This window comes from Microtus oregoni, unplaced genomic scaffold (genome assembly GCF_018167655.1).
Source record: "Microtus oregoni isolate MIOR12 unplaced genomic scaffold, Mior012 000007F_ref0000211, whole genome shotgun sequence".
In the NCBI taxonomy this organism is placed as follows: domain Eukaryota; kingdom Metazoa; phylum Chordata; class Mammalia; order Rodentia; family Cricetidae; genus Microtus; species Microtus oregoni.
In genome coordinates, this window is record NW_024543066.1 from 10,447,794 (window position 1) to 10,462,548 (window position 14,755).

General features: G+C 52.1%; 1 protein-coding gene across 1 annotated transcript in view; it reads left to right on the forward strand.

The window, feature by feature from the left end:
* Window positions 1–314: 314 nt before the first annotated feature.
* The window catches only part of Hk1 (hexokinase 1), a 65,185-nt gene continuing 50,744 nt past the window's right edge, over window positions 315–14,755 (forward strand). Inside the window, exon 1 of the mRNA XM_041655743.1 lies at window positions 315–520. Within this exon, the coding sequence (XP_041511677.1) occupies window positions 458–520 (63 nt within the window). The 5' untranslated portion in view covers window positions 315–457. The remainder of the gene's footprint in view (window positions 521–14,755) is intronic.

Below are 14,755 nucleotides of genomic sequence, written 5' to 3' on the forward strand. Positions count from 1 at the left end.
TGTCCGGGGGCAATACTCCAGGATCTGTCTACTCCAGATCGTGTCACACACCTCCTGCACCGCGTTCCACCCACCCGCTCAGCCATGGCACAGTGCCGCCACGCGTGACCGTGCGCTCCCTACGTGGGGAACGTGCTGGGTGCTGCCTCCTTTCCGGCGCGGGAGGGAGCAGCCGTCACTCTCCCGCTCTTGCTGGGAAGTCCCAGCCTGGTACTGCAGAGGCGCGTTGCAGCCAATGGGGACTGAGGAGGTGGGCCGTCTGGCGGCTGTCACCCTCCCAGGGCCCGGAGCTCCGGAGGTCCGGAGCGCGCAGGCCGACGCCCCGCCCGGGGACTGAGGGGGAGGAGCCAAAGGAGGAGGAGGAGTCGCAGATCCGCCACCGGAGGACCACTGCTCACCAGGGCTACCGAGGAGCCACTGGCCCCACGCCTGCTTCCCCGCATCCCCGACCGCCAGCATGATCGCTGCGCAGCTCCTAGCCTATTACTTCACTGAACTAAAGGATGACCAAGTCAAAAAGGTGAGCCTCGCCGGCGCCGCCCTGGCCACAGCCTTGCATTCCCGCATCCGCTCGCCACCGCCTGCATCCTCCCCCAGCCTCTCCCAGGCAGCATCTGGTTGGACTACAGCAGGCGACAGGCCTCGCGCTGGGATTCACCAGGGCATTGTCAGCATGAGAGCGTGTGTGTTCTTGAGCTGGGCGGCTGGCTGAAGACCCCCCTTCCTGAGGCCGGACTGCATACTGCAGTGTCCTTGAAAAGGACGGTGGATGTCAGACGGGTACCCGCGAAGTGCCGGACTGGGACCGGGCTGGGACCTGACTGGGACCTGGCTGGGTGGGGACCAGCGGGCCTGTCTGTAGGGCCTGTTTGCAAAGGTCCACGCGCCGTGGGCGGGGAAGGTGTGATCACTGAGATATGCCTGGGAGGTTAGTGAGCAGCTGGTGGGGGTGCTGGCTGAAAGCCAGGCATCCCATATTTGGGGTTCCCATTTGGAGAACGTGATGCCCTCCTGAAAACTGTCACTGGGCTCTCCCAGCTGTTGCAGCTGCTCCTTAATCTGAGGACGGGGTGACCCGCCTGGCTTTCCGGTGTGGGCAGGGGAGCAGAGGCCACCGGAAACTTTGCTCATAGGCCTCAGGTCTGGAACCGCACGTCTGAATGGAATTTTTTATTCCTCCCAAGCTGTAATTTCCAGGCAGTCTCAGCCTAGGAGCTCAAATAAGACATTTTAGTCACTTGAAGAGCGCGGAGGGGTTGGCGTGTGTTGTCTGTGACATGCGTGTTCTTGCACATGGACACCTGGTCCTAGGAGTGATGTTTGTCCAGTGTCAAGTGCCATGTGCTGGTGGGTCTTAAAAGATGTAGCTCACTTTTCTGCCACCTTAGACAGGATGTTTTCCCAGAAATAGCCTGAGACAGTAGGGGAAACACACATTTTTTTTTTTTTTTTTTTTTAGCGCTGTAGGTATACTTTACTTACCCTGGAGGAGTTGATATTATCAAGGTTAGGTAGGTTCAGTCAACCTGACTTTGACATTCAGACAAGGAGTACTATCCACAGGTGAGAGCCACAGGTGACTGGGGGCTGACTCTTTTTTCACCTGAGACCTCCTCATTTGGCACTTTAGGAAATAGTCTTACTCAGGATTATGACCTCCTGAAGGACACACAGCTAGTTAGGGGTGGAGCCAGGGCGGGGCTTCGGCCTCTTTCCCCCTAAGAGCTTGACCGGGACTCTTGGTGTCAGCTGAAGGGGAGGCGCTGAGTGACAAGCCTACTGGAGACTGCTCCCATCCTTTATCTCAGGCTGGGCGTGGACCATTAGGAGGTGGGTTTGAGAACTTGCCCTAGGCTAGCGTTCCCACACCTCAAGACGTGCGGCCTCTCTCCTGGAGAGACCTGGCCTCAGGGAGTTATGCCTCAGCCCTTGTAATTCCCGAGTTTCTTCCTTGGTGGAGTGCACGACTGATGCTTATCTCATGGAAAGAGGAGACAGAAGTCCCAGCACAGCAGACTGTACTTAGACTAGGCCTGAACCAAGTGTTTACAGCTCTTCTACTTTTGATACCCTCTGTGGCTCTGGAGCACAGATGCCAGGGTGGAGGCCCAATGACCTTGTGAGCTAAGCCACCTGTGAGGCTGTCAGCTGCCTGGCCGCTCCATTACACGGTGCTAGGTGGCCTCCAGTGGTTGGGTTGGACTAAGACCACAGCTCTGCATTCCAACAAGTGGCCTGATTCACCTCTGTCACATTCTGTCTACCAGGCCCCTGTAGGTATATATTGGAGCGGGTGACTTCCAATTCAAATGATAAAACCTAACTAAAGCCCTCCTCACTCTGAGATTGTGATATCCCTTCCCCCATTCCGTCCCAGAGCCTTGCTGGAGGAGGGTTCTGAGGCTGAAACTTTTACCTTGTTTGTGTAGGAGAAGCTTTATTGCTCACACCTTGAATCCCTGCACTTGGGAGGCAGAGGCAGGTAGTTCTCTGAGTTCAGGGCCAGCCTGGTTTATAAAAGAGCGAGTTCCAGGACAGCCAGGGCTATACTGAGAAACCGTCTTTTAAAACAAAAGACCAAAACAGAAAAACCCTGAAAAACTAAAACAACAAAAACCCAGGAGTTCTCGTCTACATCTCACTCAGAACTTCATATACGCCTTAGCTCTCTCTCTTTTCTTAAAGATTTATTCATTTATTTATTATATATACAGTGTTCTGCCTGCATGTATGCCTGCACACCAGAAAAGGGCACCAGATTTCATCATAGATGGTTGTGAGCCACCATGTGGTTGCTGGGAATTGAACTCAGGACCTCTGGAAGAGCAGTCAGTGCTCTTAACCTCTGAGCCATCTCTCCAGCCCCCTTAGCTCTCTTCTAGGGCATCGCCTCTGCCTGTATGGTGGGCTGCCATGTGTGGGTATGGTCCAGGAGAGCATCCCTGGGCATATGGGGGTCACTTGCTCCAATGGGCAGTGTCCTTCTCTGCTGAGCACCTCTGGAACTCACAGTCTTGTTAGGGACCTGTCCTTCCCACGCCACTCACTGCCTGATATGAGAAAGGCTGCCTGGGTGTACAGGTCTTCAAATCACTTTCTTTCTGTGGGGCTGGGCCCTGGGAGCCGCCCTGAAGGGAACCCAGTGGAGACTTTCCTGGTGTGGGCAGCCATGATGATTCAGCCCTCAGCCAGTCGGGCTCTGGAGACAGACTTGGTGCCCTCTGGTAATTCACAGGACTGCTAGGAGGAAGGAAATTAGATCTTGTTGGGGGAAGGTTTTCAGAGTTGCCCAGAATACAAAAGCACCCAAGAGAGGGCTTTATTTCCCTCTGCTGCCTGGGAGGGAGCTGTAATCCAGCCTTGTGAACCACATTCTGGGCGGAAGCAGCAGGCTGACTTAGCTCAGAGCCATGTGCTCCAGGCTCCTCTTGCATAGCGCTGGTTAAAGGGTGCTGTGGAAAAGGTGGCCACATGGAATCATAAAGCATACATTTTTTTTTTCTTCATGCATCTCCTGTTGTTAAGAGGAAGAACAGGCGCACGTACGACCCCTTCCATTCATCAGAATGCGGGAAGTCCTCTAGTTCTGGAAGCCGGAGGCGGGGCCCTTTAACCTCCAAGAGGCTTTTAACGTGCCTTGCACCGCCCAGCCTCCTCCATTGTGTGTCACCAGGAGAGGCCTGGCTCGTGAAGGATTGCACTGTGTGCTGTTTGTTTAGACCGGAAAATGAAGGCGGGAGAGACCTTAAGAGCTCCTACTATTCTTGCCAAGGTCCTGAGTTCAGTTCTCACACCCGCAGCAGGTGGCTCACAACCACCTGTAACTCCAGCTCCAGAGGGCTCTACCTCTGGGCTGCTTGGGGGCAGACACACAGACACACAATCTTGAATGAGATGTGTTCCTAGTCTCAGCATTTGGGAGGCAGTGATAGGTAGAAAATAATAATAATAGTAGTAATAATAGAAATATTAATAATATAAGAAGAAAAATGGAGCCAGGAGTATCAGAGGACTAGATGTCTTTCTCCCTAGGCTTCCCAGAGCAGCAGACAGCAAACATTAGCGGACTTTCTCTGGGTGGATCGCCATCACTCCACATCATCTGCATAGGGAACGCACAGGTGTGGTTTGTCCAGTGGCCCAGGAAAGCCAGGCAGAATGTGCTTATCAATTAAAAGGCCACCAAAGGCCATTTTCTCAGAGGCTGGCAGGCCACTGTAGCTGTAAAAGCAGTGGGAAGGAAGGAGAAACGGAGCTGCCTGTGGAGGCTCATGCCTGTAGTCCCAAGACTTTGTAAGCTGAGACTGGGAGACTTGAGAGTTCTAGGCTAGCCTTGGGTACACCGTGAGACCCCGACTCAAAGCTGTTCTGTTCCTTGTGGCTTAAGGAGGGCGGGTGAGATGATTCAGTGCCGAAAGCACTTATTTCATAAGCCTAGGACCTGAGTTCAATCCCCGGACCCCACAGTTGGACAGAATCAGCGTTCACAAGTTTTCCTCTGACCTCCACAAAAGCCTGCCCGCACTTGCATCAACAGCAGCAAGACACTGAGTTTTAAAAGGAAAGTTATGAAAATTGTTTTGTGCATTTTTTCAGCCTGGTATTGCACACATGGCTAGCAGAGACCTCTTTGGAGAGTGTCCTGTCACAGTCCCTGGTCCCTCACCACAGGTGTGGTAGGCCTCACCACCCCAGTAGTGGGGTCCGTCATTCAGGGGTGGGATCCTGAGAGAACGTTGTCGTGCGGAATAAACCAGGCAAGTGGCTGGCTGCGAGGTTCCTCCTTGTCTGGCCACGCCGGGGCGGTGCAGCCTCCCACATTCCTGCCGTTCCCCGGGGAAATCGTGGACAGCCTTCTCCTTGAAAGACTGGGCATGACTGGATGGTTTGCCTGTGTGCGTGCGTGCATGTGTGCCCGTGTGTTTGGACCTAGGGTTTCCTGGCTGACGGAGCTAGTCTCTGGAGCCAGCTCTGCATGTGCCTGAGGAGGAACTGAGATCCGTTGGCTACACAGAGGCAGCCACTCCCCTGCGTCTGTGTGCAGGAATTAGTAGTGACCCAGCCACCTCCACTTGGCTCCTTGACTCAGGTCCAGGACTATGGAAACCAGGCTCTGCTTGTTACCCGGAGGAAGGGTGGACAAGTGTCCACCGTCTCCCAGCCTAATGTTCCACATCAGTGGGACGTGAGGAAACCAAGCAGTGTGCTGCCTTCCACGAGTCTGATCTTAAAGCGGTTTTCTAGCTGTAACATTGACTTCTGGTGAACTGAACAGACAAGCCTGTTACAAGCTTTGAGAGATAGAGTCCAGAGCACAGCAGCCACCGAGCAGTTTTAAGATCCTTGTTGTAATGACTTCTTAGCTCTGAGCATCTTGAGATACCTTGTGTCCCATAGGATGCTACTTAAATATAATCCTTCGTGAATATTTCAAACCTAGACGCGCTATGCTTATATGTATTCATTTGTTCTCTCAGAGAGGGCCGTGTCCGTGGCTCGGCAGCAGAGCCTTTTTTTCTGGAATGCGCTAGATACTCAGCTCAATTTCCCATCACTGCCAAGTTACAAACAAATCTAATAGCCAGGCTGTCAGGGCAGAAGGCATCACACCTGTGCTTCTGGGTCACCCCTCCCGTGGGCAGTCCCGGATGCTGCAGAAGGAAGGGCTCTTAGTGCCTTCTTAGAACCGGAGGCTGTTCCCCCCACACAGGCAATAGGCAGTCATCACCCCCCACCCCGGGGATTGGGTGATAGGCCATTCCCCATCCCTGGGGTTACGATAAAATTACGGAATCCAGAATGTTCTTGCTCTTCTTCCCTGTTTTAGGAGAAAGGCTCACTGTTGTCTATTTTGCTGATTTACCTCCGAACTTGTATTTTAATTCCCTGCCCTCTCACATAAAAATATGAATTATTTTATTAGGAAAATTTGAGGCACATAAAAATATCGAGGTTTCTGTGACAAATATACATGTACCTACCCCTCGGGTTGACAAGTCAGACACAGTTGACATTGCAGCCACCTTGGATCCTATTCTTTCTTTTCCTTCTCTTTTCCTGTCTCCTATCTGAACACTTTATTTGTCTTCTTTTAAGAATTCTTTTTATCTTATATATGTGAATGTTTTGCCTGCATGCATGTATGCACATTGCGTGTGTACTGGTGCCCCAGGAGGCTAGAAGAGGGTGTCAGATCCCCTGCCACTGGAGTTACAGGTGACTATGCCACCGTGAGCATGCTGGGAGCAGAACCTGAGCAGCAAATGCTCTTAACCGTGCATCCGTCTCTCTAGCACCTGCCCCCCCCCACTTATTTTTTTATTTTATTTTGTTTTTTTGTGTGTGAATGTTTTTGTCTGATTGTGCCTGCAGGGGCCAGAAGAGGGAGTTAGAACCCCAGGAACTGGAATTACAGGCAGTTGTAATTAATTATGAGCCAATGTAGATGCCAAGAACTGAACCTGGGTCCTCTGCATGAAGAGCAGGTGCTTGTTGCAGTCCCTGGGCTATCTGTCCAGCCCCTCTGAATGTCTTAGTGTTAAGGGATTTTATGTGTGTGTGTGTGTTTGGGCATCCAAGGAGGCCAGAAGAGGGCGTCAGATCCCCCAGAAGCTGGAGTTACAAGTGGCTGGGAACTGTCCATTGTGAGTACTGGGATCTTCTAGAAGACCGGTCATCTCTCTTAACTGAGCCATCTCCAGCACCCCCCCCGCACCCCCCCCCACCCCCTCCCTCCTGAACTTGATGCTTGTCGTTTCTGTACATGCTTTTGCGCATGCACCCTCCGTGTCTATAAATAGCATCCGGCACTGTAAACGCGGTGGTGGCGCCGGAATTCAAGCAGTACTCGTGGCCTTGCTTTGTATGGTCGTACACATTCATCATTGGTGCCCTGCAGGACGTACTCTGCCAAATCCCTTCCTTCAGCTCCACGTTCTATTTGGGGGACTGTTTTCATGTTCCTCGGTGGACTTTATTCAAACTGTTCTGTGCTGTGGGAGTGTGACAGGCAAGACCACCAGAGTCGACAAATTTGCAAACTTGGAAAGTGGTCAAGAGGGACTACACCCTCCACCTCATATTTCCAGCCTGCGGTAACAGTGTTGTATGCTATCTTCATCACCTTTTGATGCTCCCAAGACTGTCAGTAAAATTTGTTGACCCTGATGAACTTGCCCTAACACGCTCCCATCAGCGTTTGAGCTGTTTCGCCAGCCATGCCAACCGTGACCCTTGGCATAGTCAAACTTTTACATATATTTTAGTTTTTTGGGGTTTTTTTTTTTATCGTGTTACTTTATTTGTGGGTGTGCTGTGATGTGTGGAGGTCACGTGCCTCTGTCCACTGTGTGTGCTTGGGGATCAAATTCAAGGTTGTCAGGTTCGCCTGACAAGCCCTTTGACCTCCCGAGCCACCTCGAGGTCCTTGACCCTTTCCGGATTTGTAATAGAGCACCTCAGGTCACTTCCTTTCACACCCCAGCACTGGAGTATGTCGTAATTAGCCTCTTTCCTGATTTTTCTTATCAAATGGCTTTGGTGGCTCACAGTTTCAACAAGTGAACCTGACAGCTCTAGGTGTGAGTTGTGCCCCTCCCCCACCCACCCGAAGCTGAGCCTTTTGTCTGGGTCCTGGTGGCTGCAGAGTGCAGAGCTATCCCCCCCCTCCGCCCCCCCACCCCAGTCTGGGGCCCTCTGTGGATCAGCCTGTGGTAGAGTAGTCTTATCTGTCTCTGAAATGTACCCAGCCCTATTCAGACAGAACCCAAACCAACAGCCTCCTCTCTCAGGCTATCTTCTGTGAAAGAAGAGGGTGGGTGTGCACTGTGCTACAGGGAAAACTGAACCAACGGAGAAGCTTGAGGCTCAGCCCTTTGCAAACAGTAACTGAGCCTGCCCAGTGCGGGCATAAAATGTCAGCAGTCACGCGCGCACACACACACACACACACACACTCACTCACTCACTCACTCGCGTGCGCACATGCATGTGCTCTTCCCTCTGGGATCGCAGGGAACCTCCCTCTGGGATAGAAGCAGCAGGGGTGGGGTAGGGTGCCAGGGAGTCATCCTGTGTCTGCTACACGCTGCCTTTTTCTTTGACTTTTTTTTAAGTACACGCATATGCACTTTTGTGTGCAAGTGTATACATGCACGTGTGTGTGTGGAGGCTATCCTAGTTTCTTTCTCTTATTTTTTGAGACAGGGTTCTCACTGAATCTGGAGCTCACCAATTTGGCTGGGCTGACTGGGCCCACCTGTCTTGGCCCTTCTGCTCACTCCCCCAACCCCCGTTGGAATTACAGATCCTGTGCTCTGCCCAGCTTTATCTGGGAGTTAGGGATCCAGAATCAGGTCCTCATTCTTGTACACCATGTACTTTACAGGTGGAGCCCTCTCTCTGCCTTGGTTTTTCTTTAAAAGTAAGATTTCTCTGTGTACTTCAAGCTAGCCTGGAACTTGAACTCAAAGGTCAGCCTGGCTTCAAACTCATAATCCCCAAAGGCTGGGATTATAGGTTTACACGACCTCCACCTTCTTGACTTCAGAGAAGACTGACCCTGTAGCATTCACTGGGATTTTGATAACACATCGCCTTTGTCCTGTTTGTCAGCTGATGGACGCAAACACTGTAGTGGACGTCCATACACACACTCTGGCATGAACGTTTGCTTCTGTGCGTCTCCTTCCTGAGTGTGCAGGAAGAGAATGTTTTTTTGTGAGGCCCTGGGAGGAGGATACCTCCATGTAGAAGTGAGGAAACTAAGACCCCCCCCCCCCCCCCAAATGGTGAAGCTGCTTGTTAGGTGGTGACAGTGGGGTCCCCTGACTCAAACCCACCCAGTGCTCTCACACTGAAGTTTAGGGAAACTGATCCAAAGAAAGAAAGGATGGGTGGAGAGAAACAGAGCTGGCTTGGGACCGTCTAGGTCTGCTTCTCCCCAACACCAGCTCCACTCTCTGCCTTTCGGTGCTTTCGGTGTGGTGTTCTCTCTCTCTCTCTCTCTCTCTCTCTCTCTCTCTCTCTCTCTCTCACACACACACACACACACATACACACACGCACATACACATCCTTTCCTACACACACGCACGCATGCACGCACACACGCACGCACACACGCATGCACACACATGCACACACGCACACACACTGCTCAGAGCTGAAGGACTCTTTTCATTTGGAAAGGAAACTGATCTAGTAAGTTCACGCACAGTGAAATTGTTAATTTGCAAATGACCACTGTTGACCCCTGCCTGATAATGCAGTAAGCCACCGGTGGGTGATGTCATCTGTTGATTGACACATGCAAACTGTCTGGAGCAGCAACACTTGCTCCAGACCTCATTTCTCCCATAGGCCCTGGTGCTTTCCAGGACCCTGTCCAGATGGGTGGGGTGAGTGGAATGGAAGACCCGGGCTATCGCTGTAGTAAAGGTGCAGCTCCCCCCTTGGCAAGGTTTTGCTCTATTTTCAAAATACTTGATTGAACAAAATGCTTTGTGGAGTTGAGTCCCTCCAGTGGGCTTGAAATAAAGTAAGTGTTTCTTCCTACAGTTTACATCGGGTTGCGGATGAGGTCCTGGAAGTAGAGTCGTGTAATCTTGATGGCTAGAAAGCAGTCAGGCTAGTGCAGGGACTCCGACATCCTTGACACCATGGGGTGCTCTCTTTTTTTTTTTTAATTTTTTTTAAAAATATTTATTTATTTATTTATTATGCATACAATATTCTGTCTCTGTGTATGTCTGCTGGCCAGAAGAGGGCACCAGACCTCATTACAGATGGTTGTGAGCCACCATGTGGTTGCCGGGAATTGAACTCAGGACCTCTGGAAGAGCAGGCAATGCTCTTAACCACTGAGCCATCTCTCCAGCCCCATGGGGTGCTCTCTTGTTGGGTATACAGAACCAGGACTGTGGTCCTGGACTTCAGACTCCCAGAGAGCCGCTGATGGGGCTCAGGGCAAGCTATGGCCCCAAAGCTGGAAGGATTTTTCTGGCATTCTACTGAAGCAGGAGACACCGTCACCAGAGCCAGGGTAATGGAAGGTTCTCAGCAAACCTCTAGTAGTTCCCCTCATTTGTGTATGTTGGGTCTTGCTGTGTAGCCCGAGTTGCGCACTGGGATCGCAGGCCTGTGCCAAGGTACCCAGCCCAAAAATTCCCATGTGATGAGGACGCTGAGTCTTTAGAGACAAGATTATGGACACCTCCTCTAATCTGCAGGGCTTGCGATGTGGCCATTAATGACCTTATTGTGCATGAGAAAACCGCAGGCCTCACAGACAGGGAAATTGTCTCAGCTCCCAGGGCAACACAGGCCAACAGCAACAAACTCAGACACCTTCCCTTGTTCGTCATACCCCTAGCCAAGAGTACTAGGATAATATGCTGAGGTCAGGAGCAAGGTCCTCGCTGGTGACCTTGGCACCTATTAACAAGTACTGGCTGGGGCCAGTGGTCATGACCACGGCAGGGAAGAGAACAGAACGTAACTGTGTCATTGAACCAGCTAAAAATTCTGGAGGCTGTGTGCCCTCCGGGAAGACAGCGTCCCTGGAATGCAGCAGGGCGGGAACAGCAGGCCAATCCTTAGCTTCCTGTGGCTAGCCAGGAGGGAATGAACCTCCAGCTTCCCCGTTCCCAGTGTCCTAGGCTCTCTAGCCTAAGGTGACAGGTGACGTAAAGTGCAGACGGTTTCTCTCTTGGGGTCCTGCAGCGGAGGGAGGTGACTAGGCCAGGAATGGAAAGCCCTGACTCAACCCTTGGGGGAACTGTGATAAGTCACTCCCATCTCCATTGTTAAAATAGCAGTGATGGCATGTGGCAGACACAGGGACGCCCCAGAGTGTAGGCGTTTCAGACACAAGTGGCTTTTATCTGAGCATTTGTCTAGGGGGCCATGAGCTCTCACTGGACCAGAGACCAAGGCAGATGGGAGCCAGGATCTTTGCCTAGGGCACTGAGCTCTGATTATCCAGGAAGCCAGGGCCCCTCACCTGGGTGCCCATGGGTGTGTTCTGGGTGAGCCACGATAATCCCACCAGGTAGCGTTCCATGTCACTCCACATTTGTTCTCCAAGGTGTACTGGGTGGTTTTGGGTGTCAGCTTAACACAAGCTAGAGTTATCAGAGGGAAGGAGCCTCAGCTGAGGAAACACCTCCTTGAGATCCTGCTGTAAGGGATTTTCTCATTTAGTGATCAACGGGGGAGGGTCCAGCCCATGGTGGGCGGTGCCATCCCTGGGCTGCTGGTCCTGGGTTCTCTAAAGAAGGCGGTTGAGCAAGCCCTGGTGAACAGGCCAGTAAGCAGCGCTCCTCCATGACTTCTACATCAGCTCCTGCCTCCAGGATCCTGCCTTGTTTGAGCTCCTGTCCTGACTTCCATCAGTGAGGAACAACCATGCTGAGCTGTAAGCCTGATAAACCCTTCCCTCCCCAACTTGCTTTTTGGTCATGGTGTTTTCGTCGCAACAGTAGAAACTGCAAGTAAAAGGCAAGAGTCGTTTACCCTTTAGACAGATAGAGAAACTGAGGCACAGAGAGTTTGGTGGTCACCTACCAGCACCGTCAGCCTGGGCCTTCATACCCAGTCCCAGACTATCTTGAGTGGAAAGACACGACAAGACCTTGTCTTTCAGAGCAACCCACGGAAACAAACAACAGTGGGGGTGGGGGGGAGGGCTCTGTGCTTAAGAGCAACTATTACCCAGTGGACTAGTTCCCAATCCCTGTATCAGGGTGTTCACAACCACCTGTGAGCTCCGGGACACATACACACTAATAAAAATCCCCCCCCCAAATAATTGAAAATTGCCGGTGCTGGGGCTCAGGTAGTACCAGATGCTGTGCCAGCTGAGATAACCTGAGTTTGGATCCCCAGAACCCACCTAAAAGCCGGGTGCAGGGGCTGGAGAGAGGGCTCAGTGGTGAAGAGCATTGTTGCACTTGCAGAGGACCCAAGTTTGGTTCCCAGCACCCACGTGGTGGTTCGCAACCATGTATAACTAGTTGTGGATCTTCTACACTCTGCAAGCGTGAGGCATGTACATGCACGTGTAACGTGCAGGCAGAGTAATCGTACACCTGAATTAAAAAAAGAATCTAGGTCCAGTGTCAAGAGCCTGCACTGGGGAGGCCGAGTGCCGAGGACCCCGGGATTTGGTAGCCAACCAGTCTAGGTAAACTAGTGAGCTCCAGGTTCAGTGTGTGATGACTTTGTCTTAAAAAAAAAAAAAGCCAGGTGTGGTAGATGCTTTTAATCCCCAGGAGGCAGAGGCAGGAGGATCTCTGAGTTTGAAGCCAGTCTGGTCTACATAGTCCCAGGACAGCCAGGGCTACACAGAGAAACCGTTTCTCAAAAAAACAAACAACAAAAATGAAAACTAGAAGTTATAAAGATTGAGGAACCTGGCACCAACGTCTGGTCTCCACACGTCTGTGCATATGTGTGCATGTGAATAAGAACATAAACCAAACAGAAGCTGGGGGCAGCGGTTGTGGATGGAGTTGTGTGAGGAGTTCTTGGGGCTCAGCTGAAGGAAAAGAAACGGTTCGGCAGCATAAGCGCTGCGCTGGAGGGCTGTGTGTGGGCCCAGAAGAAGAGCGACGGTCCTGTTTGTGTTTTTGCTTTGGAGATATTTGAGGCAGGCCTTTGGAGAACCTCTGCAGGGAATTCAGTTTCCCAACATGTGCCCTCATATTCCGGTTCTTTGGTGACTTGCAGATTGCTGGGTACCCTCTTACAGGAACTAAGAATCTGATTAGCTTTAGGGCCCCTGTGTTCTGCTGGGCCTCAGCCAATTAAGGGCGCTATATGAAGGGACGGAGGGGGTTAGGTGCTGGGACAGAAGTTCTGGGCCGTTTGGGGAAAAGGAGGCAGTAGGCCTTATCTTAGTCGGCAAACCCTCTGAGGCCTCCCGCCCAGCCGAGGAGCCACCCAGCCCAGCAGACGAAGCCACATCGTGGCACCAGGCTGAGGACTGGGGTACACACTCGGGGCAGAAGACAAGGCACCTGCCCCTCAGGCACTAGCAGTCCAGCAAAGGTGTGGACCATGCATGTGTTCCTGCGGCATCAGGAAAGACACACACCGTGATGTGTGTGCCAGGACCGGCTGACTTCTCTATAGAGGACACCTAAGGCTGGGGGGGATGCTGAGGAGAGGGACGGACGGCGGCGGCGGCGTGGGGCCGGGTGGATCATGGCATGTCCTGTGCAGAAGGTGAGTTTGAAGGTGGCTTGGAGGAACAAGAGACGGGTCAGTCAGCGTGGTGTCGTCATGTAATGGCAGCGCTCAGAAGACAAGGGCAAACAGGTTTCCGTGAGTTCAAGGCCAGCCTGATCTATGTAGCAAGTTCTGGGCCAACCAGGGCTCCATAGTGAGACCTTGTTTCAAAAGAACGAAAGCAAGACTCACAGAAGCCATTTCCTCTACAAGGAGGAAATTTGGGTGACAATCCTTTCAGAGCATGAGCATACTGTACTGGTAGTTACGGCTACTCCAGGACCTCCCCCAGAGGGTTGTAGATGCCCCCCTTCTCCCTGCAGCTAACTCCATCCCTTACTCAGAAGCTGGCTCCCAGCAGTGGGAAGGATACTGCTTTCCTCCATGGCGGCCATCTGCAGCCGTGAGGTGGGGCTGGCAGCTGGAGAGCCATGTGCGGTAGGAAGTAGACAGATCCTGGGCTGGTCCTGAGATGGCACCAGTCACTAGGGAGGGCCTGGTGGGCCTGGGCCTTCCGGCTTTGCTCTGGTTTCTGAACATTCTCCCCGTGATGACCGGGGAATGGGTGGGTACGTAGGCAACCGGCCCCTGATGGGGAGTGAGTTGTGGCATGCTTTCTGCCAGCCTCAGCGGGCACACTGTTTATGGCTGGTTGGAGTTGTGACAGTAGTGCCGCCGGGGAAGCCCCCGTCCTGACTCTTGAGGACAGCTGTGAATGCAGATCAGCATAAAATTATAAACTTGCTTAAGACAGTATGAGATTTCTTTTTACTCTTTTTTTTTTTTTTTTTTTTTTTTGGTTTTTCGAGACAGGGTTTCTCTGTCTGTCCTGGAACTCACTCTGTAGACCAGGCTAGCCTTGAACGCATGAAATTTCTGTTTTGATTTTGTTTTTGAGATGGGGTCTCACCATCTCTGGCTGTCCTTGAACTCGAATTCACTGTGTAGACCAGGCTGAACTCAGAGATCCATCTGCCTCTGCCTTCTGAGTTAGTGCTGGGACGCCTGGCTCCCAAGCTCACCCTATATAGGTTGCATTGCACTGCAATGTCAGAAGATTTGGACCCATCTGGTTTAGATGACAGAGCAAAGGACCGGGGATGGTGGGGAAGCTTCTCACTGTAGTTCTCTGGCTGGCCAGGTGAGGAACCTCTCTGACCTGTAACTTTTCCTTGGGGTAGTGGAATTAACGTGCTCTGTGTTCTTCAGACTGTGCGGTGGGAACCAGCTTGTGAGAGGACTTGCACAGGGGAGGCCTTTGTGGATCAAGGTCACTGAATACACCCGCAGGATAGGTGGTGGGAAGGGTAGGGGAGGAAGGCTAAGGGGCTGCCAGGAGCACAAAGCCAGGAGTCAGATTAGAGCTGGCACCACCCCACCTTTGTCCTGTGTTCAGCCAGCCTGTGTCCCTAGCAGTGCTCCTGTGTGGCTCAAGCAGGTCTTAGAAGCAATTCACAGAGGCGAGAGGAAGGTGGAGTTAGGGATCCAGTGTCCCAGGGGATTTCCAGTTTTATAAAGCAAAATT